The sequence below is a fragment of the Salvelinus fontinalis genome, chromosome 17 (genome assembly GCF_029448725.1).
Source record: "Salvelinus fontinalis isolate EN_2023a chromosome 17, ASM2944872v1, whole genome shotgun sequence".
NCBI lineage: Eukaryota > Metazoa > Chordata > Actinopteri > Salmoniformes > Salmonidae > Salvelinus > Salvelinus fontinalis.
In genome coordinates this window covers 48,685,623-48,710,360 of record NC_074681.1, presented here as the reverse complement: position 1 = coordinate 48,710,360, position 24,738 = coordinate 48,685,623, and the positions used below count along the sequence as shown (strand labels likewise).

At 41.1% G+C, this 24,738-nt stretch overlaps 1 protein-coding gene across 17 annotated transcripts in view; it reads left to right on the top strand.

The window, feature by feature from the left end:
• The window catches only part of LOC129814510 (discs large homolog 1-like protein), a 254,606-nt gene that overhangs the window by 11,560 nt on the left and 218,308 nt on the right, over positions 1-24,738 (top strand). For 16 of the 17 annotated variants that reach the window (XM_055867694.1, XM_055867691.1, XM_055867690.1 and 13 more), the window contains exon 3: positions 12,456-12,619. In XM_055867694.1, coding sequence (XP_055723669.1) covers positions 12,456-12,619 — 164 coding nt within the window. Of the gene's footprint in view, positions 1-273; positions 531-12,455; positions 12,620-24,738 lie in introns of those variants that run through there. The other variant, XM_055867686.1, reaches the window with a different exon arrangement.

The window sequence follows — 24,738 nt, the reverse complement described above, 5'->3', positions numbered from 1 at the left end:
CATGTCCCCAAATAACTGATTTAAAACACTATTTTGCAAATGTCTACAGTAGCCTCAACAGTACTTTGTAGGGTAGCACCATGGTGCAGCTAGATGACAGCTAGCCTCCATCCTCCTCTGAGTACATTAACTTATACAAAATCTAGGAGGCTCACGGTTCTCTCCCCCTTCCATAGACTTACACAGTATTTATGACAACGTCCTCCAGCCTATCGGAGCTCTTGCTGCATGAACTGACATGTTATCAACTAATTAATCTAGTACTGAAAGTATTAGCTACAGCTAGCTAGCACTGCAGTTTATAAAATGTAGTGAGTAGTTGACTCAAAGAGAGTGAAAGACAGTAGTTGAACATGAATTTCTTCCAAAGTGAAGGAGAAGCAAGAGAAATGGTCATTTTTTTCAGTTTCACTTAGTTAGCAAATTCAGCTGGCTAATTTAGCCTACTGAAACACCCTGTTCAGAGGGATGCTATCTTAGCTAGCTGGCTATGCCATTCCAAGACAAAACTGGAACTCTTCCAAGTCAAGGTAAGCTTTGGGTTTTACTAATTTATTGCCACCGGGGCCCACCGGTGTAACTGCTTACACTAACATTACTGCATGATTGTAACGGATTTACTAACGCGGTAGTTTCTTTTAGCTATGCTGACTCACGTTACTTTAGCTAATATGGTGACAATGTAGGGGGTGTATTCATTCCACTGATTCTGTTAAAATGTTTCTCAAATGGATCAAAATGGGGATTAACATACCTGAATTTATCCAAAAGAAATTCTTGTTTGCAACTGTTGGACTAATGATTACACATCAGCTAGATGCAGGGAAGAGTGTGCAAGGCTGTATGGAATGTCTGTCGCCTCAAATTAGTCTCTCGAACTGCGAGTGCCTACGTTATAAACTTTAATTCATAGGCTAGGTTGTTGCAACCTCACGATGGGTATAGGGAAGATTTTAGTATCATGTAGTAGCTTAAACCTGTCGCTGTTACATTGACCTGGGTGAATGGAATATGAATGAGTCATCCAATATGCTGTAATAGAAATAAGACCATGCTCATGAAATAAAAAAAATCATACTCCCTCATCTTAAACAGCACTGCCCGCTACTGAGGTCTACATAATATTCACTGTTTATAGAAGTTTTTTGGGACATAACTAGTTAGCATGGTATTGATGAATGTTAAGACATTTAGGATCTACACTTCATGAGCAAAAGTATGTGGACACCTGCTTGTTGAACATCTTATTCCAAAATCATGTGCACACTTCAGGGAAGGCTTTCCACTAGATGTTGGAACATTTCTGCAGTGACTTGCTGCCATTCAGCAACGAGCATTAGCGGTTTCGGGATGTCTCATGGTCTGACGAACACCGTTCTAGCTCTGCCACTTTTCACCGCAGATGCGGAAGTGGCACATCGGCGGATGCTGTGGACTGAGACGAAGACAATGCATATCTCTAGTTTAGATTTGTGGATTTTTGTTATGGTAATTTGATTTCTGTTGATGTGGACATCTACTCTTGGGGATATTTGGCTCTAAGTGTGACTGTGACATAGAAGTCCGTCACTGGCCGTGGGCAGCATATGGTACTTTAACGCACGCACACATTCATCACTCCTCCCCGCTCCATTATCAGATAAGTTAACAATGTGGGTCGACACACAAGTTAACTTTTCTATCTTAGTACATTTCAGACTTACTTCAGTAACCGATTATGGAATAAAGAAATAGACAAGTGTTCATATTTAATATAAGCAATATTTATTATACTTATCGATGTTATGGATGAGTGCGTTTCTTTGTTTTGTTCCTCTCTCTCTCCGTCTCTGTAGCTTCCGGGTATGCTGGATAAGGACCCGAGCTAAGGGAATTGGCTGACTTTGTAGTGCCTGTCCCGAATGGCTCATTAATGTAAATGGGCATATTGAAAGACACTGTCAGTAGTGATGACATTTTGTAAATGTTATGTTGTGATATTGTTTCATAAACGTGTTGCAATGTATATACTTTAGTATGTTTATTTAAGTTGAAAATGTAGGTTTGTATAGGTAATTGCTCAATTAATTAGGGTTAATTGTTCTGAGGGGAGGGGTTAGCCTACAAAAGGAGCCTCTCTTTCAGTTCATGGAGAGGCATTTTGGATTGAGCTGTGGATGGGGCAGTATTGTTTTTAGCTGTCCCATAAGGTATACGTTTGATGGCAGTACGGTTGTTTTTGTTCCGGAATCACTATGTAAATAAACACCCTTGCACAGAATAACTTTTTGCGGCTCCGCCATCTTTTTATTTTGATAGAGGTTAGGTTTTCCAGTTTAACCTTCTGGCCTACTCTACGTGACAATCATCAATTGTCAAATAATATAACCATTTAGTATAGGCATTAGCTCTGGAAAACCCTTTACCAAAACAAAAGCCCATGTTCGTTGTTGACAAAGATTAACATCCTGTTTCATTGAATTGGCAATCTGTGACCTAGACTGCACCCCTTGGAACTGGTCAGTGGTATATTTGTGGTCTGTCTGATACAGTTTGGAAGTCATAACCCTGTCTGATATGGCACAGATTTAGCCTACTCTGGAGATCAGATTATGACATGGAATTATTGGAGCTACTCCATTTGGTCTGTATACTACCCATCGTTCACATTCAGCTGTAACCATATCCCCTAGAAAGAACAAGAGGTCAGCCATTTACCAATATAAAAAAAAAGCTTGGCGAGATTTGATTAGATTTGAAGGCCCAGTGGAGTTGTCATCCTAGTTATGAATATCATTTTGAATTGAGATTGAAGTGGTGATCTGAGTACATCTGTGGTCGGTTGTTTTTCAAAGACTAAGAAAGCACAGTTATTTGGGATTTTCCCGTTCTCTTTAAGCCCCCTTCAAATTGTGCATCTGAGAATGTTTGTTTATAAGAAGTGTGACCATTGGTGGACGTATGTGGAACACCATTCAGTTGAGGCGGCAGGTAGCCTAGTGGTTGGGCCAGTAACCAAAAGGTTCCTGGATCGAATCCTCGAGCTGACAAGGTAAAAATCTGTCGTTCTGTCCCTGAACAAGGCAGTTAACCCACTGTTCCCCAGTAGGTCGTCATTGTAGATAAGTGTAGTTAAAACAATATATACATTTTTTGGGGGGTTGTGCAGTTTACAGATTTTCATAGTCATTTCGTCCTCTCATCCTGGCATTTACGGTTCCAACAAAAGCAAAAAAGACCAGTTGGGCATCTGTTAGCATTCTAGTAATACAATTATTTCAAATAATCACAAGTTGCCATGGAGGCTGCTAGCTAAATATGCTAAGGAGCGCAAACAAACAAATTGCAAAGACGGGCAATCCATCTCGTAATGTCTCAATCCAACCAAATATATCATTTTTGGTGAGTTTGGACATTTTACAAGCGAATATGAACGAGACATTTTGCAATTCAAGAATGTTTTGGCGCATGCTTGTCTTCTCTGAAGCGGCATGAGTGCACGCTGTGTCTGGAGTCGCTAGGACAATTGTCCTGCCTGCTCTGATCGGAGAAGATGGGGGAGGAGCAGATGGGTTGAGAAATTAGGGGAAAAACACAAGGAAATCAAAAGAGAGCCGTGGCAGCTGTACAGATACTCATCCAAAGGTCTTTGACTTTTCGAACACGGCAGAAAGCTTACACAATATGATGCCCCGTCACCTTTTAATTCAGTGACTTTGATAACGAGCAAGTTAAACTTAGTGGTCTTGTTAGCGTAGAATGCATTCTTCACGCTGGAAAAAAAGATGAACGCATAAATCTCTTATCGCTTTTAGTAAACGCAGATCTAAAATGCTTCTTATTGTAATTTCTGCTCAGCATCAGACTAATTTTGTGCTTCAGTTGCACTTCTCCACTTGGATGAGAATGCCTGTTCATGAATTCTTATCCATCAGCAGACAGCGTCCTGTTTAGATTTTTTTTCTCCAGTACTTTTCTCAGTGTAGCCAGTATTTTCTCTAGTAAATTCAACTTGAACTATAAGCATAACATTAGGGAAGGTAGCTGGATACATTCTTTCTATGACAAACATTAGAAATATGGTGGCCATGCATAATTTTTTGCAAAAAATACATTTTTCGTTGGAAACTAATTTGCTTGTGTGGCAGCCAGCCAAAAGCGTTGCACTTCCATCTGAAAATGAAGCTATTTTCGGATGGATGTGTTGTACTAATGTATTTTCTGGCAAAACTATAGGAAAACTATAGTTGCACGTCCCTGATCACTCTATTGATCACACAACTTTAAATATAAAACGCAACCCCTGTCAGTACATAGCTACACTCACCTGTTCCCACTTCATCCCATTGGTATATTTACCAACAAACCGATGACTGGCTCAACTGTTCTGTGGAACGAGGGTAATCTTCATAATGTGACCAGTAAAATGAACGCAATAACATATTGCACAAGTTGACTGCAGGTATTTACTTAAAAAGAGCTACAAATATTAACCCCCTAAAGGTCAATGTCTGCGCCCCCTGTGGAAATCTAATTGGCATAATAAAATGTCAAAAGTTTCAGCTAGAGATCTGTTTTGTTGCATAGGATGTGTCTCAATCTACCGCATGCGCCTACATCGCATTTCTGCATCTGCGGTGACAGCTAGAGCAGTGTTTGTCAGACCATGAGATATCCCGAAAATCGGTCTTCGCACATTCGTCTGTAGTGTCCGAATAGTTTGGCTACAAACTATTATGATCCCTCTGGAACGATGACGATGGTGTTCTCTGTTTTGCTCTACTACCCCCACAAGCATCTTGGGACTCGTCTGAAATTGGTACACTGATCTGCCAACTTCTGTCTGTTGGCAGAAGTTGCTGTTTGGGCTACACACTAATATGACCCCTCTGTGGAAAGGTGAGACTCACGAATATGTTGTTTTGCTTGGGCATGCCCACAGGCCTCAAGACTCATCTGAAAGTCCTCCGGTACCAGTTGAACAAAAATTCATGGAAGTATGTGAGAGACCGGCTCAATCAAATCAAATGTATTTATATAGCCCTTCTTACATCAGCTGATATCTCAAAGTGCTGTACAGAAACTCAGCCTAAAACCCCAAACAAGCAATGCAGGTGTAGATGCACGGTGGCTAGGAAAAACTCCCATGAAAGAACAAAACCTAGGAAGAAACCTAGAGAGGAACCAGGCTATGAGGGGTGGCCAGTCCACTTCTGGCTGTACCGGGTGGAGATTATAACAGAACATGGCCAAGATGTTCAAATGTTCATAAATGACCAGCATGGTCAAATAATAATATTCACAGTAGTTGTCGAGGGTGCAACAAGTCTGAACCTCAGGAGTAAATGTCAGTTGGCTTTTCATAGCCGATCAATAAGAGTATCTCTACCGCTCCTGCTGTCTCTAGAGAGTTGAAATCAGCAGATCTGGGACAGGTAGCACGTCCGGTGAACAGGTCAGGATTCCATAGCCACAGGCAGAACAGTTGAAACTGGAGAAGCAGCACGGCCAGGTGGACTGGGGACAGCAAGGAGTCATCATGCCAGGTCGTCCTGAGGCATGGTCCTAGGGCTCAGGTCCTACGAGAGAGAATTAGAGAGAGTAAACTTAAATTCACACCAGACAGCGGATAAGACAGGAGAAGTACTCCAGATATAACAGACTGACCCTAGCCCCCCAAGACACAAACTACTGCAGCATAAATACTGGAGGCTGAGACAGGAGGGGTCAGGAGACACTGTGGCCCCATTCTGTTTGGCCCTGTCCGGGGGTATCATCGGAAGGATATAACCCCACTCACTTTGCCAAAGCACAGCCCCCACACCACTAGAGGGATATCTTCAACCACCAACTTACCATCCTGAGACAAGGCCAAGTATAGCCCACTAAGATCTCCCCACGGCACAACCCAAGGCCGGGGCGCCAACCCATCACGTCAGTGACTCACCCTTCCTAGGGACGGCATGAAAGGGCACCAGTAAGCCAGTGACTCAGCCCCTGTAATAGGGTTAGAGGCAGAGAATCCCAGTGGAGAGAGGGCAGGCCAGGCAGAGACAGCAAGGGCAGTTCGTTGCTCCAGAGCCTTTCCGTTCACCTTCACACTCCTGGGCCAGACTACACTCAATCATATGACCCACTGAAGAGATGAGTCTTCAGTAAAGACTTAAAAGTTGAGACCGAGTCTGCGTCCCTCACATGTGTAGGCAGACCATTCCATAAAAATGGAGATCTATAGGAGAAAGCCCTGCCTCCAGCTGTTTGCTTAGAAATTCTAGGGACAATTAGGAGGCCTGCGTCTTGTGACCGTAGCGTACGTGTAGGTATGTACGGCAGGACCAAATCGGAAAGATAGGTAGGAGCAAGCCCATGTAATGCTTTATAGGTTAGCAGTAAAACCTTGAAATCAGCCCTTGCCTTAACAGGAAGCCAGTGTAGAGAGGCTAGCACTGGAGTAATATGATCAAATTTTTTGGTTGTTGTCAGGATTCTAGCAGCCGTATTTAGCACTAACTGAGGTTTATTTAGTGCTTTATCTGCGTAGCCGGAAAGTAGAGCATTGCAGTAGTCTAACCTAGAAGTAACAAAAGCATGGATTAATTTTTAGACAAAGTTGGACAAAATTTCTGATTTTTGCAATGTTACGTAGATGGAAAAAAGCTGTCCTTGAAACAGTCTTGATATGTTCGTCAAAAGAGAGTTCAGGGTCCAGAGTAATGACGAGGCCCTTCAGTTTTATTCGAGATGAATTTGCAACCTTCAAGATTAATTGTCAGATTCAACAGAAGATCTCTTTCTTTCTTGGGACCTAGAACAAGCATCTCTGTTTTGTCCGAGTTTAAAAGTAGAAAGTTTGCAGCCATCCACTTCCTTATGTCTGAAACACAGGCTTCTAGCGAGGGCGATTTTGGGGCTTCACCATGTTTCATTGAAATGTACAGCTGTGTGTCATCCGCATAGCAGTGAAAGTTAACATTATGTTTTCGAATGACATCCCCAAGAGGTACAATATATAGTGAAAATAATAGTGGTCCTAAAACGGAACCTTGAACACCGAAATGTACAGTTGATTTGTCAGAGGACAAACCATTCAGAGACAAACTGATTTCTTTCCGACAGATAAGATCTAAACCAGGCCAGAACTTGTCCGTGTAGACCAATTTGTGTTGATCAATGGTATCAAAGGCAGCACTAAGGTCTAGGAGCACGAGGACAGATGCAGAGCCTCGGTCTGACGCCATTAAAAGGTCATTTACCACCTTCACAAATGCAGTCTCAGTGCTATGATTGGGTCTTAAACCAGACTGAAGCATTTCGTATACATTGTTTGTCTTCAGGAAGGCAGTGAGTTGCTGCGCAACAGCTTTTTCTAACATTTTTGAGAGGAATGTAAGATTCGATATAGGCCTTTTTCTTTTGTTTTTTTATATTGTCTGGGTCAAGGTTTGGCTTTTTCAAGAGAGGCTTTATTACTGCTACTTTTAGTGAGTTTGGTACACATCCGGTGGATTGAAAGACGTTGAATATGTTCAACATAGGAGGGCCAAGCACAGGAAGCAGCTCTTTCAGTAGTTTAGTTGGAATAGGGTCCAGTATGCAGCTTGAATGTTTAGAGGCCATGCTTATTTTCATCATTGTGTTGAGAGATATAGTACTATAACACTTGAGTGTCTCTCTTGATCCTAGATCCTGGCAGAGTTGTGCAGACTCAGGACAGCTGAGCTTTAGAGGAATATGCAGATTTAAAGAGGAGTCTGTAATTTGCTTTCTAATGATCATGATCTTTTCCTCAAAGAAGTTCATGAATTTATTACTGCTGAAGTGAAAGCCATCCTCACTTGGGGAATGCTTCTTTTTAGTTAGCTTTGCGACAGTATCAAAAATAAATTTTGGATTGTTCTTATTTTCCTCAATTAAGTTGGAAAAATAGGATGATCGAGCAGCAGTGAGGGCTCTTCGATACTACACGGTACTGTCTTTCCAAGCTAGTCGGAAGACTTACAGTTTGGTGTGGCGCCATTTCTGTTCCAATTTTCTGGAAACTTGCTTCAGAGCTCGGGTATTTTCTGTAAACCAGGGAGCTAGTTTCTTATGACAAATGTTTTTAGGGGTGCAACTGCATCTAGGGTATTGCGCAAGGTTAAATTGAGTTCCTCAGGTGGTCAACTGATTTTTGTCCTCTGACGTCCTTGGGTAGGCAGAGGGAGTCTGGAAGTGCATCACGGAATCTTTGTGTTGTCTGAGAATTTGGGGTCTGAGCAGATTTATTTATTGCGATTGCAAACGTAATAAAATGGTGGTCCGATAGTCCAGGATTATGAGGAAAAACATTAACATCTACAACATTTATTCCATGGGACAAAACTAGGTCCAGACTGTGACAGTGAGTAAGTCCAGAGACATGTTGGACAAAACCCGAGTCGATGATGGCTCCGAAAGCCTTTTGGAGTGGGTCTGTGGACTTTTCCATGTGAATATTAAAATCACCAAAATCTTGAATATTATCTGCTATGACTACAAGGTCCGATAGGAATTCAGGGACCTCAGTGAGGAACGCTGTATATGGCACAGAAGGCCTGTAAACAGTAGCAATCAGTTTTATGTAGTAGCATTTGAAATCATTTTTAAAAACTTTGGATTAAAGTAGACTCGGAGATAGAAAATTGTATATCATACAGTTGAGGAACAATGGGAAAGGAATTCTGCTTTGAAAGTTGATGAGCTTGTAAACTCACTTTTGAGGAAATGGCCGTTGAATGTTTTTTTGTTATTATTATTATTATTTTTTTTGTTAAATTATTATCCCATTTTCTCCCCAATTTTCGTGGTATTCAATCGCTAGTAATTACTATCTTGTCTCATCGCTACAACTCCCGTACGGGCTCGGGAGAGACGAAGGTCGAAAGCCATGCGTCCTCCGAAGCACAACCCAACCAAGCCGCACTGCTTCTTAACACAGGGCTCCTCCAACCCGGAAGCCAGCCGCACCAATGTGTCGGAGGAAACACCGTGTACCTGGCCCCCTTGGTTAGCGCGCACTGCGCCCGGCCCGCCTCAGGAGTCGCTGGAGCGCGATGAGACAAGGATATCCCTACCGGCCAAACCCTCCCTATCCCGGACGACGCTATGCCAATTGTGCGTCGCCACACGGACCTCCCGGTCGCGGCCGGCTGCGACAGAGCCTGGGCGCGAACCCAGAGACTCTGGTGGCGCAGTTAGCACTGCGAAGCAGTGCCCTAGACCACTGCGCTACCCGGGAGGCGCCTTTGAATGTTTTGATACTACTGGAGAGCCTTCCTTTGTCTACACCCATTCAGCATCGTTCACACTCTCTTAAGCTTTAGCCCCCCCACCCATCTCTTTAAGGGTTGATCTGAAAGCACTAACAGCAGTCAAGCACCCAAGCTAACTTGCTAGCTACTTCCAGACAAGTTTTTAGAAACTTCAGAGTGTTTTCTATCCAATATTAATAATAATATGCATTTATTAGTAACTGGGACTGAGGAGCAGGCCATTTACTTTGGGCACCTTTCATCCAAGCTACTCAATACTGCCCCTGCAGCCATAAGAAGTTAAGAGTTAAGGGCATTTCACATTTAAGGTCTACACCTGTTGTATTCAGCACATGTGACACATCAGATTCTCCCTCTCATTTGTGTCCGGAAGAAGCTAGCAAGCTAGCCAATGTTAGCTTGGGTGCTTGACTGCCGTTGTGAGTAGAGGTCGACCGATTAATCGGATTGGCCGATTAATTAGGGCCGATTTAAAGTTTTCATAACAATCAGAAATCGGTAATAAAAATGACACCTTTATTTTATCTTTATTTAACTAGGCATGTCAGTTAACTTCTTATGGCTGCAGGGGCAATGAGTAGCTTGGATGAGAGGGGCCCATAGTAAACTGCCTGCTCTTCAGTCCCAGTTGCTAATATATGCATATTATTATTCGTATTGGATAGAAAACACTCTGAAGTTTCTAAAACTGTTTGAATGATGTCTGTGAGTATAACAGAACTCAAAAATCTGAGAAGTTCCACTTCCTGTTTGAATTTTTTCTGAGGTGGCAGATTTTCAACCAAGCTCTCATTGTAATTACAGCGAGATATTGATGTTTTCACTTCCTACTGCTTCCACTACATATCAATAGAACTTTGTCTGATGACTCGAAGGAGACAGGGATTAGTCAGGTCTGCCACGAGCTGACCATGCTTTCACATGCGCGTTCACATGAGGACTTCCGTTCCACCGCTCTTCTGAAGTCAATTTAATTCTCCGGTTGGAACGTTATTCAAGATTTATGTTAACAACATTCTAAAGATTGATTCAGTACATCGTTTGACATGTTTCTACTGACGGTTACGGAACTTTTGGACATTTCGTCACGTTTTAGTGAATGCGCTTTGTGACTTTGGAATTGTTTACCAAACGCGCTAACCAAAGTAGCTAATTGGACATAAATAACGGACATTATCGAACAAATCAAGCATTTATTGTGGACCTGGGATTCCTGGGAGTGCATTCTGATGATCATCAAAGGTAAGGGAATATTTATCATGTAATTTCTGGTTTCTGTTGACTCCAACATGGCGGCTAATTTGACTCTTGTTCTGAGCTCCGTCTCAGATTATTGCATGTTTGGCTTTTTCCGTAAAGTTTTTTAAAATCTGACACAGCGGTTGCATTAAGGAGAGGTATATCTAATAATTCCATGTGTATAATTTGTATTATCTACATTTGATGAGTATTTCTGTTGAAACGATGTGGCTATGCAAAATCAATTGATGTTTTTGCAACTAGTGAATCTAACGCGCCAATGTAAACTCAGATTTTTTAAATATAAATATGAACTTTATCAAACAAAACATACATGTATTGTGTAACATGAAGTCCTATGAGTGTCATCTGATGAAGATCATCAAAGGTTAGTGATTCATTTTATCTCTTTGTGCTTTTTGTGACTGCTATCTTTCGCTGAAAAAATGGCTGTGCTTATTGTGGTTTGGTGTGACCTAACATAATCGTTTGTAGTGCTTTCGCTGAAAAGCATATTTGAAATCGGACACTGTGGTGGGATTAACAACAAGATTACCTTTAAAATGGTATAAGACACATGTATGTCTGAGGAATTTTAATTATGAGAATTTAATTTCTAATTTCTGTTGTTTTGAATTTGGTGCCCTGCACTGTCACTGGCTGTTGTCATATCATCCCGTTACCGGGATTGCAGCCAACAATGCAGTTAAGAAAAATACCCCCCAAAAATGAAGGACAAATAATTAAACCGCAGCAGTAAAATAACAATGGCGAGGCTATATACAGAGGGGTACCGGTACAGAGTCAATGTGCGGGGGCCCTGGTTAGTCGAGGTAATATATACATGTGGGTAGAGTTATTAAAGTGACTTATGCATAGATAATAACAGAGTAGCAGCAGTGTAAAAGGGTGGGTGGGGGCAATGCAATTAATCTGGGTAGCCATTTGATTAGATGTTCAGTAGTCTTATGGCTTGTGAGTAGAAGTTGTTTAGAAGCCTCTTGGACCTAGACTTGGCCCTCCTGGTAATGCTCTGACACCGCCTGGTATAGAGGTCCGGGATGGCAGGCAGCTTTGTTCCTAGTGATGTACTGGGCCGTATGCACTACCCTCTGTAGTGCCTTGCAGCCCTACATGAGATTTGTTTAACGCTTCCTAAATGTTTGTCATTGAAGGCACACAGAGCATTTTACACAGGGTAGTCTCTCTTGCCAAGTCCAGTTGTTGCTGAGACAAGAATAAGAAACTGACCTCTGTGCCACGCTCGAGTGTAACCTGATAAAAGTTGTAACAGCTGTGCATGTCCTTTACAGCCCCTCCTCCCCTTTACAGCCCCTCATCCCCTTCCAAGCTCACTGCAGCTACCGTGTCTATCTTGGGTGGTTCATTCCAGTTTACATAACTATTTATAACATACAACAACACTGGTAATCAACTCCGGTTTAGGACGGGTAATCATGTCAGTTCCTTTCCTCAGAATGTCAGTCTGAATATGTCTACAGCTATGGCAGGATTCCTTGCGGATGTTCCTGGAGATCATAATTTTAAACTGACTGCTGACCCCAGCCAACTCAGATCCTGCTTCCCAATAATTAAATTCAGTTATCAGTTTATTACACCAGTATAATGAGAAGTATTAGTTCTCTAGTTGGGTGTATTTGGTAGCACTTGGTCTCTCTCTCGTTGAGTTGCCATATTACTGAAGACATGGCTGTTGTGAGTTGTAATGAGCCAAAAAGTTGATGTGATGCAGAATAACACCAGAGGAAAGTAATAGAGTACTACACAGACTAACAGGGAGTAATGAATGCCAGCATAAACACATCACACATTTGTCCTTTTCTTGCTATATGTTTAAAAACAACTTTGTTTTGAATGCTCTTTTTTTCTGTCCAAATAAGCAAACTAAATAAATGTAACTAAACTGTCTCTCCTGTCTTGCTGCAGATATCCAGGAATTTTACGAAGTGACCTTATTGGATAATCAGAAATGTGTGGAGTCCCCGAAGACGTCAGAGCCCATGCCCCCGGTCAACCTGTGGGATTTCTCTAGCCTCCAAAGCACAACGGTGACCTCAGACACTCTGCCAAGCCTTAGCACCAGCATAGAGGTAAGAGGGGACGATTCATGGTCAGCGATGGTATATAGAGTATGTAGCATCATGGGTCACTTGGATAAGAAATGTGCAATTGTTTTTGTTTGTATTTTGTATAGGGCCCTTGCCCCCATCTCATGTCAGGGAGGTGCTTCACATGTGAAGTAGAGGAATTGCCCTTCATCTAACAGAATTACGCTTTGACTCAGATTTTTTTACTTTAAAATGCATGCCAAACAAAACCCATTTATTTCACAATGGCACATTTTAATTTGAAGAGCTGTGCAGATGCAAACAATTACAGTAAAAATAGTTTTTTATGCGACCATGTATTCCTAAAACGCTTAAATATATGCCCCTAATTATGTTTCATAATCTCTGCAGAACATGACACCTAAAGTTAGATTTTTTTTTTGTTTTGGTTATTGAACTACAGTAGGTGAAGTGTGTTTACATCCGGTTCCGGAATTACGGTAACCAGAAGGGTCCCTAATCTGTACTACACAGAAATGCTTAATTATGGTTATCCGTATCATTCTCTTCATGGTGTAAGTCAATGTTCCAAAAGCTGGGCCTTAAATGGTGTATGAGATCATATAAAATATTTTGCTGTGACTCTTATGTGGATGATGATACAAATATTTGTTGGTCTGATGTGATTATTAAGGAGCATCCAGACGCTGCACTTGATTCATTTAAAATTGCTTCTAATTATTGATAAACATGCACCTGTTAAGAAACTGACTGTTAGAACTGTTAAGGCTCCATGGACTGATGAGGAATGGAGAAACTATATGGTTTAAAGAGATGGGTCAAAAGGAGTGGCTAATAAGGCTGGCTGCACATCTGACTGGCTTACTGACTGCAAATTGAGAAATTGTGACTAAACTCAACAATAAGAAGAAGCTATTATGAAGCCAAGATCAATGATATAAAGAATTATGGAAAATAATGTTGGAGTACTTTAAATGGAATTATAGGCAGAAAGACATTCAACTCCATCTTTCATTGAATCAGATGCCTTATTCATCACAACTATTTGACGTTGGCAATTATTTTAATGATTACATCATTGGCAACGTGGGCGAACTGAGGCAGGACATGCCAACAAATTGAGCCATCGTACTCGAGCATAGAAAATCATAATGTAAGAAATGCATTGAAAGTTAGTATGGGAGAGGTGGATTTTTTTTATCGATCAATAATGATAAACCTCCTGGCATTGACAATTTACATGGAAAACTGCTGGGGATGGTAGCTGATTCTAGAGCCATTCCAAGCTGTCATATCTTTAGAGGAAAGTCTTTTGTCCTCAGGCTTAACTTCAACAGGTATACAAGCCCTCAGTCCAGCCTCTTTCAGCCTATTGCGGACAGTCTGAGCAGTGATGGAGTGATTGTGCGTTCCTGGTGTAACTCGGGCAGTTGTTGTTGCCATCCTGTACCTGTCCTACAGGTGCGATGTTCGAATGTACCGATCCTGTGCAGGTGTTGTCTCCCTGTAGCTCTGTTTTAGGCATCTCACAGTATGGACATCGCAATTTATTGCCCTGGCAACATCTGCAGTCTTCATGCCTCCTTGCAGCATGCCTAAGGCACGTTCACGCAGATGAGCAGGGACCCTGGGCATCTTTGTTTTGGTGTTTTTCAGAGTCAGTAGAAAGGCCTTTAGTGTCCTACGTTTTCATAAACCCTTTGCAATGAAGATACAGTTGAAGCCGGAAATTTACATACACTTAGGTTGGAGTCATTAACTCATTTTTCAACCACTCCACACATTTCTTGTTAACAAACTATAGTTTTGGCAAGTCGGTTAGGGCATCTACTTTGCGCATGACACAAGTAATTTTTACAACAATTGTTTAGACACAGTGATTGAGTGAAATAATCTATCACAATTCCAGTGGGTCAGAGGTTTACATCCACTAAGTTGACTGTGGCTTTAACTTCTCTGCGCTACGGATCCCTTTTACGGGATAATTTTCCTAAACAACCGCTGAATTGCAGGGCGCAAAATATCTCTACAAATATTTATAATCATGCAATCACAAGTGAAATATACCAAAACACAGCTTAGCTTGTTGTTAAAACCTTTTATCAATAGGGGGTGCTGTTTTCACTTTGTAAAAATGTCGTTCCCAAATTAAACTGCCTCGTACTCAATTCTTGCTTGTACAATATGCATATTATTATTACTATTGGATAGAAAACACTCTCTATTAAACCGTTTGAATTATATCTGTGAGTAGAACAGAACTCAAGTTGGAGCAAACTTCCTGTGAGGAAGTGAGAAATCTGAAATCAGGCAGGCTGTTCTGGGGTCAGTTTATTAATTTGCATGTCTACTATTGGTCGAGATGCACTGCATACGCCTTCCCCTAGATGTCAGCAAATAGTGAGAATTGGAATGGAGTTGCTAGGCAGATCTGAGGCCATATAAAGGGTCTGGGAACGTGGGGTGCACTCTTCATCATTCGCCATGACGCAAGACAGACCTCAGGATGGCGTTCTGGGAAGCTCCCGTTATAGGCCTTAGATATATCCGGCTCTGATTTTATTAGATATAGGTGTTAAAGACATCATAATGTTGTTATATTGAAACCGAGTTATATCAGTTTATCAGTATATTGTGATTTTCGGATATTTATTTGTGCTGTGTTATAGTGAGTTGGGCACGTCTGGGCCACATGGCTAATGTTTACTGCTAATTCCAAAGTTGAAGGCGACAATCTACAACCGAGGAACGATTCTTTTGGACAAAGGACAACTTGCCCAAGATTCTGATGAAAGCGCATCAAAAAGTAAGAACTATTTATGATGTTAATTCGTTGTTCTGTTGAAAAATGTAAAACTCCTATTCCGCCATTAATTTCGGTGCGGTCTCGCTTTAACGCACGCTGTATGTCGTAGTACCGTTAATTTAAAAAATCTAACACAGCGGTTGCATTGAGAACTAATGTATCTTTAATTTGCTGTCCAACCTGTATTTTTTAGTCAAGTTTATGATTAGTTACTGATTAGATTAGGTGCCTCTCCCAAGATTTCTCTCGACATTTTGTTGGCAGCTTGGCTACTATTCTCATTGTATAACCACGATTTGTGCCGCTTAATATGCACATTTTCGAACAAACTTTATATGTATTGTGTAATATGATGTTATAGGACTGTCATCTGAAGAAGTTTGAGAAGGGTAGTGAAAAAATTAATATCTTTTGCTGGTTTATTCGTTTATTGTTGGCTTGATTCAATGCTGTTGTGTGGTTGGCTATTGTAGTAAGCTAATATAATGCTATATTGTGTTTTCGCTGTAAAACACTTAAAAAATCTGAAATATTGTCTGGATTCACAAGATCTTTGTCTTTCATTTGCTGTACGCTGTGTATTTTTCAGAAATGTTTTATGATGAGTATTTAGGTAATTCACGTTGGTCTCTGTAGTTATTCTAGTTGCTTTGGTGAGAGTTGTGATGGCGGCTGCAATGTACATATTGTGTCTTACCTGTAAAACATTTTAAAAATCAGAAATGATGGCTGGATTCACAAGATGTGCATCTTTCATCTGGTGTCTTGGACTTGTGATTTAATGATATTTAGATGCTAGTATTTACTTGTGACGCTAGGCTATGCTAGTCAGCTTTTTTACTGATGGGGGTGCTCCCGGATCCGGGATTGTGATGAAGTAGAAGTTAATCCACCTATCGTGTCAGATTTTGAAAATATGCTGTACAGAGAAAGAAATCCAAGCTTTTGTGAGTGTATCAATCAATGCTGGAACAGCTAGCCCCAAATTAGCATGGTCACGAAAGTCAGAAAAGCAATACAATTAATCGTTTACCTTTGATAATCTTCGAATGTTTGCACTCACGAGACTCCCACTTACACAAATGTTATTTTTGTTAGATAAATATTACTTTTATAACAAAAAAAGCCATTTGGGTTGCGCGTTATGTTCAGAACTATAGCCTCATTCCGGTCCTGAAAGCCAGAAGAAAATTCCCAAACGTATCAGATTCAAAAATATTATAAAAAAATACCAAAACACCTGCAGAATCAGTTTTGTTATACTCACAGACAATATTTTGACAGTTTTGGAAACTTTGGAGTGTTTTCTATCCTAATCTATAAATTATATGCATATTCTACGATCTGGACCTGAGAAAATCGTCTGTTTACCTTGGGAACGTTATTTAAAAAAAATAATAATAAATAAAAAATCGGACCGTTAGCGTCAAGAGGTTAACTTCTCTAGGATATTTGGGACGCTAACGTCCCACTTGGCCAAAAGCCAGTAAATGCAGAGCGCCAAATTCAAATATATTACTATAAATTTCAAACTTTCATGAAATCACACATGAAAGACACCAATTTAAAGCTACACTTGTTGTGAATCCAGCCAACATGTCTGATTTCAAAAAGGATTTACGGTGAAAGCACACCAAACGATTTTTAGGTCAGTACATAGCCACAGAAAAACACAGCCAAAGAGAGGAGTAACAAAAAGCAGAAATAGATATAAAATGAATCACTAACCTTTGATGATCTTCATCGTTGTTCTGTTACATCGTACTTCATCGTAGTTCATGTTACACAATACATGTATGTTTTGTTCGGTAAAGTTCATATTTATATGCAAAAATCTGAGTTTAGGCGGGACGCTACTGGCTCACTTGGCAAAAAGCCAGAGAAATTGCAGAGCGCCAAATTCAGATTAATTACTATAAAAATCTAACTTTCATTAAATCACACATGAAAGATACCAAATTAAAGCTACACTGGTTGTGAATCCAACCAACATGTCAGAATTCAAAGGCTTTTCGGCGAAAGCAAACTATGCTATTATCTGAGTTTGCACCGTTGTAAACAAAGAGATAAGCATATTTCAACCCTGCAGGCGCAACACAAAACGCAGAAATAATATGTCCCGTAAACATCACAAATGGTCCATTTGTTCGATTAATTACGTGTATATATATCCAAAATGTCCATTTATTTGGCGCATTTGATCCAGAAAAACACCGGTTCCAACTTGCTCAAACGTGACTACAAAATATCTCAAAGGTTACCTGTAAACTGCCCAAAAATTTCAAACTACTTTTGTAATAGAACTTTAGGTATTTTTTTACGGTAATAATCAATATATTTGAAGACAGGATTAAGGTCTGCGGAGTTTCCTGGGCCATGGACCCAAAATATCTATGTTTTGTTCCCCGAGCCACTTAGTTATCACTTTTGCCTTATGGGAAGGTGCTCCATCATGCTGGAAAAGGCATTGTTCGTCACCAAACTGTTCCTGGATGGTTGGGAGAAGTTGCTCTCGGAGGATGTGTTGGTACCATTCTTTATTCATGGCTGTGCTGTGTTCTTAGGCAAAATTGTGAGTGAGCCCACTCTCTTGGCTGAGCAGCAACCCCACACATGAATGGTCTCAGGATGTTTTACTGTTGGCATGACACAGGACTGATTGTAGCGGTCACCTTCTCCTGACAAGCTTTTGTCCGGATGCCCCAAACTATCAGAAAGGGGACTCAGAGAAAACTACTTTACCCCAATCCTTAGAAGTCCAATCCCTGTACCTTTTGCAGAATATTAGTCTGTCCCTGATGTTTTTCCTGGAGAGAAGTGGCTTCTTTGCTGCCCTTCTTGACACCAGGCCCATCCTCCAAATGTCTTCGCCTCACTTTGCGTGCAGATGGCCTGCTGCCATTCCTGAGCAAGCTCTGTACTGGTGGTGCCCCGATCCCGCAGCTGAATCAACTTTAGGAGACAGTCTAGCAAGCGCCAGGACCTTCTTGGGCGCCCTGAAGCCTTCTTCACAACAATTGAACCGCTTTCCTTAAAGTTCTTGATGATCCGATAAACGGTTGATTTAGGTGCAATTTTACTGGCAGCAATATCCTTGCATGTGAAGCCCTTTTTGTGCAAAGCAATGATGATGGCACATGTTTCCTTGCAGGTAACCATGGTTGACAGAGGAAGAACAATGGTTCCAAGCACCACCCTCCTTTTGAAGCTTCCAGTCTGTTATTTGGACTCAATCAGCATGACAGAGTGCTCTCCAGCCTTGTCCTCTTCAACACTCACACCTGTGATAACGAGAGAATCACTGACATGTCATCTGGTCCTTTTGTGGCAGGGCTGAAATGCAGTGGAAATGTTTTTTTGGGGATTCAGTTCATTTGCATGGCAAAGAGGGACTTTGCAATTAGTGGCAATTCATCTGATCACTCTTAATAGCAAATTGCCATCATACAAACTGAGGAAGCAGACTTTGAAAATTAGTATTTGTGTCATTCTCTCGACTTTTGGCCACGACGGTACATTTCAGCTAACTTAAAAGCAAATATGCAATGCATTTTTCTGTTAAATCAACTTGGATGCTGGCCTGCTAGAGGTTGCTGGCCTGCTAAGCTACATTAAAGTAAACCAAAGTTCTGGAAATATATAACGCATTCTTACCAGTTGTCTTAGAAAGCCAGCTAATGTTAGCTATTTAGCCTACTATCTATTAGCCGAGCCAGCCTAGCCAACCACCACGGTTATGGTCGGCAAGCCAAAGCCTAACAACTGGAGACTAGCTAGAACACTTACACAACTAAAACATAACCGCAGATCAAAATCAAAGAGAGCAGAGACTTAAGAGTTAGCTAGCAAAGCAAGGGGGAGGCGGGTGCTTCATCGGGCCGAGGGAGAATCAGTGAAGGAAATCCAATAGCTACAGTGCCTTGAAAGTATCCGTACCACTTGACTTATTCCACATTTTATGTTACAGCTTGAATTAAAAATGTATTAAATGTTTTTTTCTCACCCACCTCTACACAGTACCCCATAATGACAATGTGACAGCATTTATTTCAGCAAATGTATTGAATATGAAATATGTTCGTCTCTAATAGCTTTGCACACATGGATTGTAAAATTTTTGCACATTATTCTTCAAGTTTTTCAAGTTGGTTGTTGATCATTGCTAGACAGCAATTTTCAAGTCTTGCCATAGATTTTCAAGTAGATTTAACATGTCTAGGACTGGTTGGCCAACAGCCAATGAAATTGCAGGGCACCATATTCAATCAACTGAAATGTCATAATTCAAATTTCTCAAACATACAAGTATTAGACACCATTTTATAGATAAAATTCGTGTTAATCCAATCAGTGTCCGATTTTCAAAAGAGCTTTTCGGCGAAAGCAGAACATATCATGTTAGGTCAGCAACTAGTCATAGAAAGCATACAGCGATTTTCCAACCAAAGAGAGGACTCACAAAAAGCAGAAATATTGATCAAATTAATCACAAACCTTTGATCTTCATCAGATGACACTCATAGGACTTCATGTTACACAATACATGTATGTTTTGTTCGGTAAAGTGCATATTTATATCCAAAAATCTGAGTTTACATTGGCGCGTTATGTTCAGTAGTTCCAAAACATCCGGTGATTTTGCAGAGGGCCACCTCAATTTACAGAAATATTCATATTAAACATTGATAAAAGATATAACTGTTATGCATGGAATTTTAGATACACTTCTCTTTAATGCAACCGCTGTGTCAGATAAAAAAAAAAAAAACACAGCACACCATGCAATAATCTGAGTACTGCGCTCAGATGACAAATCAAGCCAATCCGCCATGTTGGAGTCAACATAAATCAGAAATAGCATTATAAATATTCACTTACCTTTGATATTCATCAGAATGCACTCCCAGGAATCCCAGTTCCACAATGTTTGATTTGTTCCATAAAGTCCATTTATGTCCATTCCTCGTTGTTCGCGTGTTCAGTACACAATCTAAACTCACGATGCGCGTGCAAGTCCAGCGGAAAGTACGGACGAAAAGTCCAAAAAGTTCCGTTACAGTCCGTAGAAACATGTCAAACGATATATTGAATCAATCTTTAGAATGTTTTTTACAAATCTTCAGTAACGTTCCAACCGGAGAATTACATTGACTTCAGATGTGCGATGGAACAGAGCTCCCTCATGTGAACGCGCATGGTCAGGTCAAGGTAGACCTGACTAATTCCTGTCTCCTTTGGCCCCACTTCACAGTAGCGGCATCAGCCAAGGTTCTACAGACTGACATCTAGTGGAAGACGTAGGAAGTGCAAACTCATCCATATCCCACTGTGTATTCAATAGGGTCTTGGTTAAAAATCGACCAACCTCAGAATTCACACTTCAGGATTTTGCCTGCCATATGAGTTCTGTTATACTCCCAGACGTCATTCAAACAGTTTTAGAAACTTCAGAGTGTTTTCTATCCAATATGAATAATAATATGCATATATTAGCAACTGGGACTGAGGAGCAGGCAGTTTACTATGGGCACCTCTGGGCAGCTTTCATCCAAGCTACTCAATATGGCCCCTGCAGCCATAAGTTAATGCTCTTGTGGCTGAATGGAAGCAAGTCCCCACAGCAATGTTCCAACATCTAGTGGAAAGCCTTCCTAGAAGAGTGGATGCTTTTATAGCAGCAAAGGGGAGACCAACTCCATATTAATGCCAATGATTTCGCAATGAGCAGGTGTCCACATACTTTTGTTGTGGTGTATATCACCACGACACAAAGTTTATAGATGTATTATGTCTTGAACTTTGGTGTTAAGAATGTCAGCGTTTGTGGTCTTAAGAAATAAAATATTAAAATGGCTTGTGAAGTGTGTGTGTAATAAATACAAATATTAAAATAAAAAGGGTTTTTAAATGGTCTGCGGGTGGGTTCTGCATTTGTTTTCCAGCAGTTGATGTGACTGAGGAAATAGCGTATTGTGTGGGTTTATGCACCCGCACAATACTTACACTAAGCGCACAATCCACGCCGAACACGAGTGAATGTTGTACTGTGTGTTTCAACTAAGAGCATTCTTCAGTAGCAGGAAAAAAACATATATTTGACAAGTGTGAAATAATGTGAAACTCATTTCTCTTTTGGCTTAGATTGAATGTTGTCTGCTAACGTCCAATAAACCACAGGATTGAGCTGGTTTGGTTCTGGCAGAGCGGGTCTCGGTCGGACATGTTGGTAGGGGCTGGAGATGTCTGGCTCAGCTGAAATGGTATAGGGTGCCATTTGGGAGACAGACTACCACTCCATGCTGTCAGGAACACAGAAAGGATTAACATGCCACAGCCTGACATCCTCATCAGTCTTAATAACCTGTGGGAGACCTGGGAGTCCCTATTAGGCTGTGTTCAACTTCCAGACACACACATACCAGGGTATCTGTTAGCTGATTAATAATGGCTTTTTGCCTATACATTTTTTGGAAAAGTCAACATAAACATTTTCACATGTGAATTGCCTGGGAGAAGGAAACATTCCATTGCGAACTAATGCTTTTTAGCCTATTAATTGAAAATACCAGTCGATGGAAATACTTTTGACTGGTCATGCTTATAGGTCTATAGGTTATTTTGCATAATTTTCTAGAATTTAATTGCCAAGTGTGTAGGCTACACTATATTCGTTATGTATCTTTATAACACACGTATAGCATACAGAGCCTTTGAACAAAAAAATCTGTCAGATCGCATGAGAGCTTTTGACAACAGCGTTTCCCACTAATTGTATTATGGATGGAACATTTGCACGTCGTTTACTGCGTTGCTGTGCTTATAATGTGAAGAAATAAGTTATCAACATTTTAAGCTGAACATTCTGATGTTGCATCATACTAATTACAACTTTTTAACGTTTATTTTAATGTGTCCTAGGCCTCCTTGTTGAATGAATTTGCGATCTTTTCTACTATGGGGGAAAGTAGATTGACAGGCTATTGATTTTCCTGTTCGTTTACTGTCTTGTTGGCTGTAGAAGAGTAAATGTGGACAGTTATTCTAACATCTTCAAAGTGCGCAACAGAATTCTGTAAGACGGACCTCACATCGTCGCATCCTAGACTTCCATGTTAATATGAATTACCATATTCTAAATGTGGTTTCTGTCATTCTGAGCACTGTGGGTGGGTTTACACTAATGTCCTAATGTCAAATGTCCTAATCAGGTTACGGACCCATAACACCAATGCATATGGGTCCGGCAGATTTCTTAAATGTTGCATGTCAAATGTCCGGCGGCACATTTTCCTAATGTAAGCCCTGACAAACAATGCACGGGGGGAGCATGTACAGTGGATGTCGGAAGTTTACATACACTTAGATTGGAGTCATTAAACTTGTTATTCAACCACTCCACAAATTTCTTGTTAAACAGCTTGGAAAATTCCAGAAAATTGTCATGGCTTTAGAAACTTCTGATAGGCTAATTGACATCATTTGAGTCAATTGGTGTACCTGTGGATGTATTTCAAGGCCTACCTTCAAACTCATTGCCTCTTTGCTTGACATTATGGGAAAATCAAAAGAAATCAGCCAAGACTTCAGGAAAAATATTGCCAAATTCTAAACAGAAATCCAATAATTAAAATTCCTCAAACATACAAGTATTTTTACACCATTTTAAAGATACACTTGTTGTAAATCCAGCCACAGTGTCCGATTTAAAAAAGGCTTTACGACGAAAGCACACCAAACAATTATGTTAGGTCAGAGCCAAGTCACAGAAAAACAGCCATTTTTCCAGCCAAAGAGAGGAGTCACAAAAAGCAGAAATATAGAAAATTTGTCATTAATCTTTTATCTTCATCAGATGACACTCATAGGACTTCATGTTACACAATACATTAATGTTTTGTTCGGTAAAGTTTATATACACTGCTCAAAAAAATAAAGGGAACACTTAAACAACACAATGTAACTCCAAGTCAATCACACTTCTGTGAAACTGTCCACTTAGGAAGCAACACTGATTGACAATACATTTCACATGCTGTTGTGCAAATGGAATAGACAAAAGGTGGAAATTATAGGCAATTAGCAAGACACCCCCAATAAAGGAGTGATTCTGCAGGTGGTGACCACAGATCACTTCTCAGTTCCTATGCTTCCTGGCTGATGTTTTGGTCACTTTTGAATGCTGGCGGTGCTCTCACTCGTGGTAGCATGAGACGGAGTCTACAACCACACAAGTGGCTCAGGTAGTGCAGCTCATGCAGGATGGCACATCATTGCGAGCTGTGGCAAGAAGGTTTGCTGTGTCTGTCAGCGTAGTGTCCAGAGCATGGAGGCGCTACCAGGAGACAGGCCAGTACATCAGGAGACGTGGAGGAGGCCGTAGGAGGGCAACAACCCAGCAGCAGGACCGCTACCTCCGCCTTTGTGCAAGGAGGGGCACTGCCAGAGCCCTGCAAAATGACCTCCAGCAGGCCACAAATGTGCATGTGTCAGCATATTGTCTCTGAGGATCTCATCTCGGTACCTAATTGCAGTCAGGCTACCTCTGGGGAGCACGTGGAGGGCTGTGCGGCCCCACAAAGAAATGCCACCCCACACCATGACTGACCCACCGCCAAACCGGTCATGCTGGAGGATGTTGCAGGCAGCAGAACGTTCTCCACGGCGTCTCCAGACTCTGTCACGTCTGTCACATGTGTTCATGTGCTCAGTGTGAACCTGTTTCATCTGTGAAGAGCACAGGGCGCCAGTGGCGAATTTGCCAGTCTTGGTGTTCTCTGGCAAATGCCAAACGTCCTGCACGGTGTTGGGCTGTAAGCACAACCCCCACCTGTGGACGTCGGGCCCTCATACCACCCTCATGGAGTCTGTTTTCTGACCGTTTGAGGAGACATGCACATTTGTGGCCTGCTGGAGGTGAAATGTATCGTCAATCAGTGTTGCTTCCTAAGTGGAGAGTTTGATTTCACAGAAGTGTGATTGACTTGGAGTTACATTGTGTTGTTTAAGTGTTCCCTTTATTTTTTTGAGCAGTGTATATATCCAAAAATCTCAGTTTACATTGGCGCTTTGTGGCCAGAAATGCATTGTCTCTAACATCCGGTGATAGTGCAGAGAGCCACATAAAACATTGATAAACTATACAAGTGTTATTCATGGGAATATAGATAAACTTCTCCGTAATGCAACCGCTGTGTCAGATTTCAAAAACGCTTTACGGCGAAAGCACACTTTGCGATTGTTAGCTAGCCACAGAAACGCATACAGCCATTTTCCAGCCAAGGAGTGTCACAAAAGTCAGAATTAGCATTCAAATTAATCACTTACCTTTGATCGT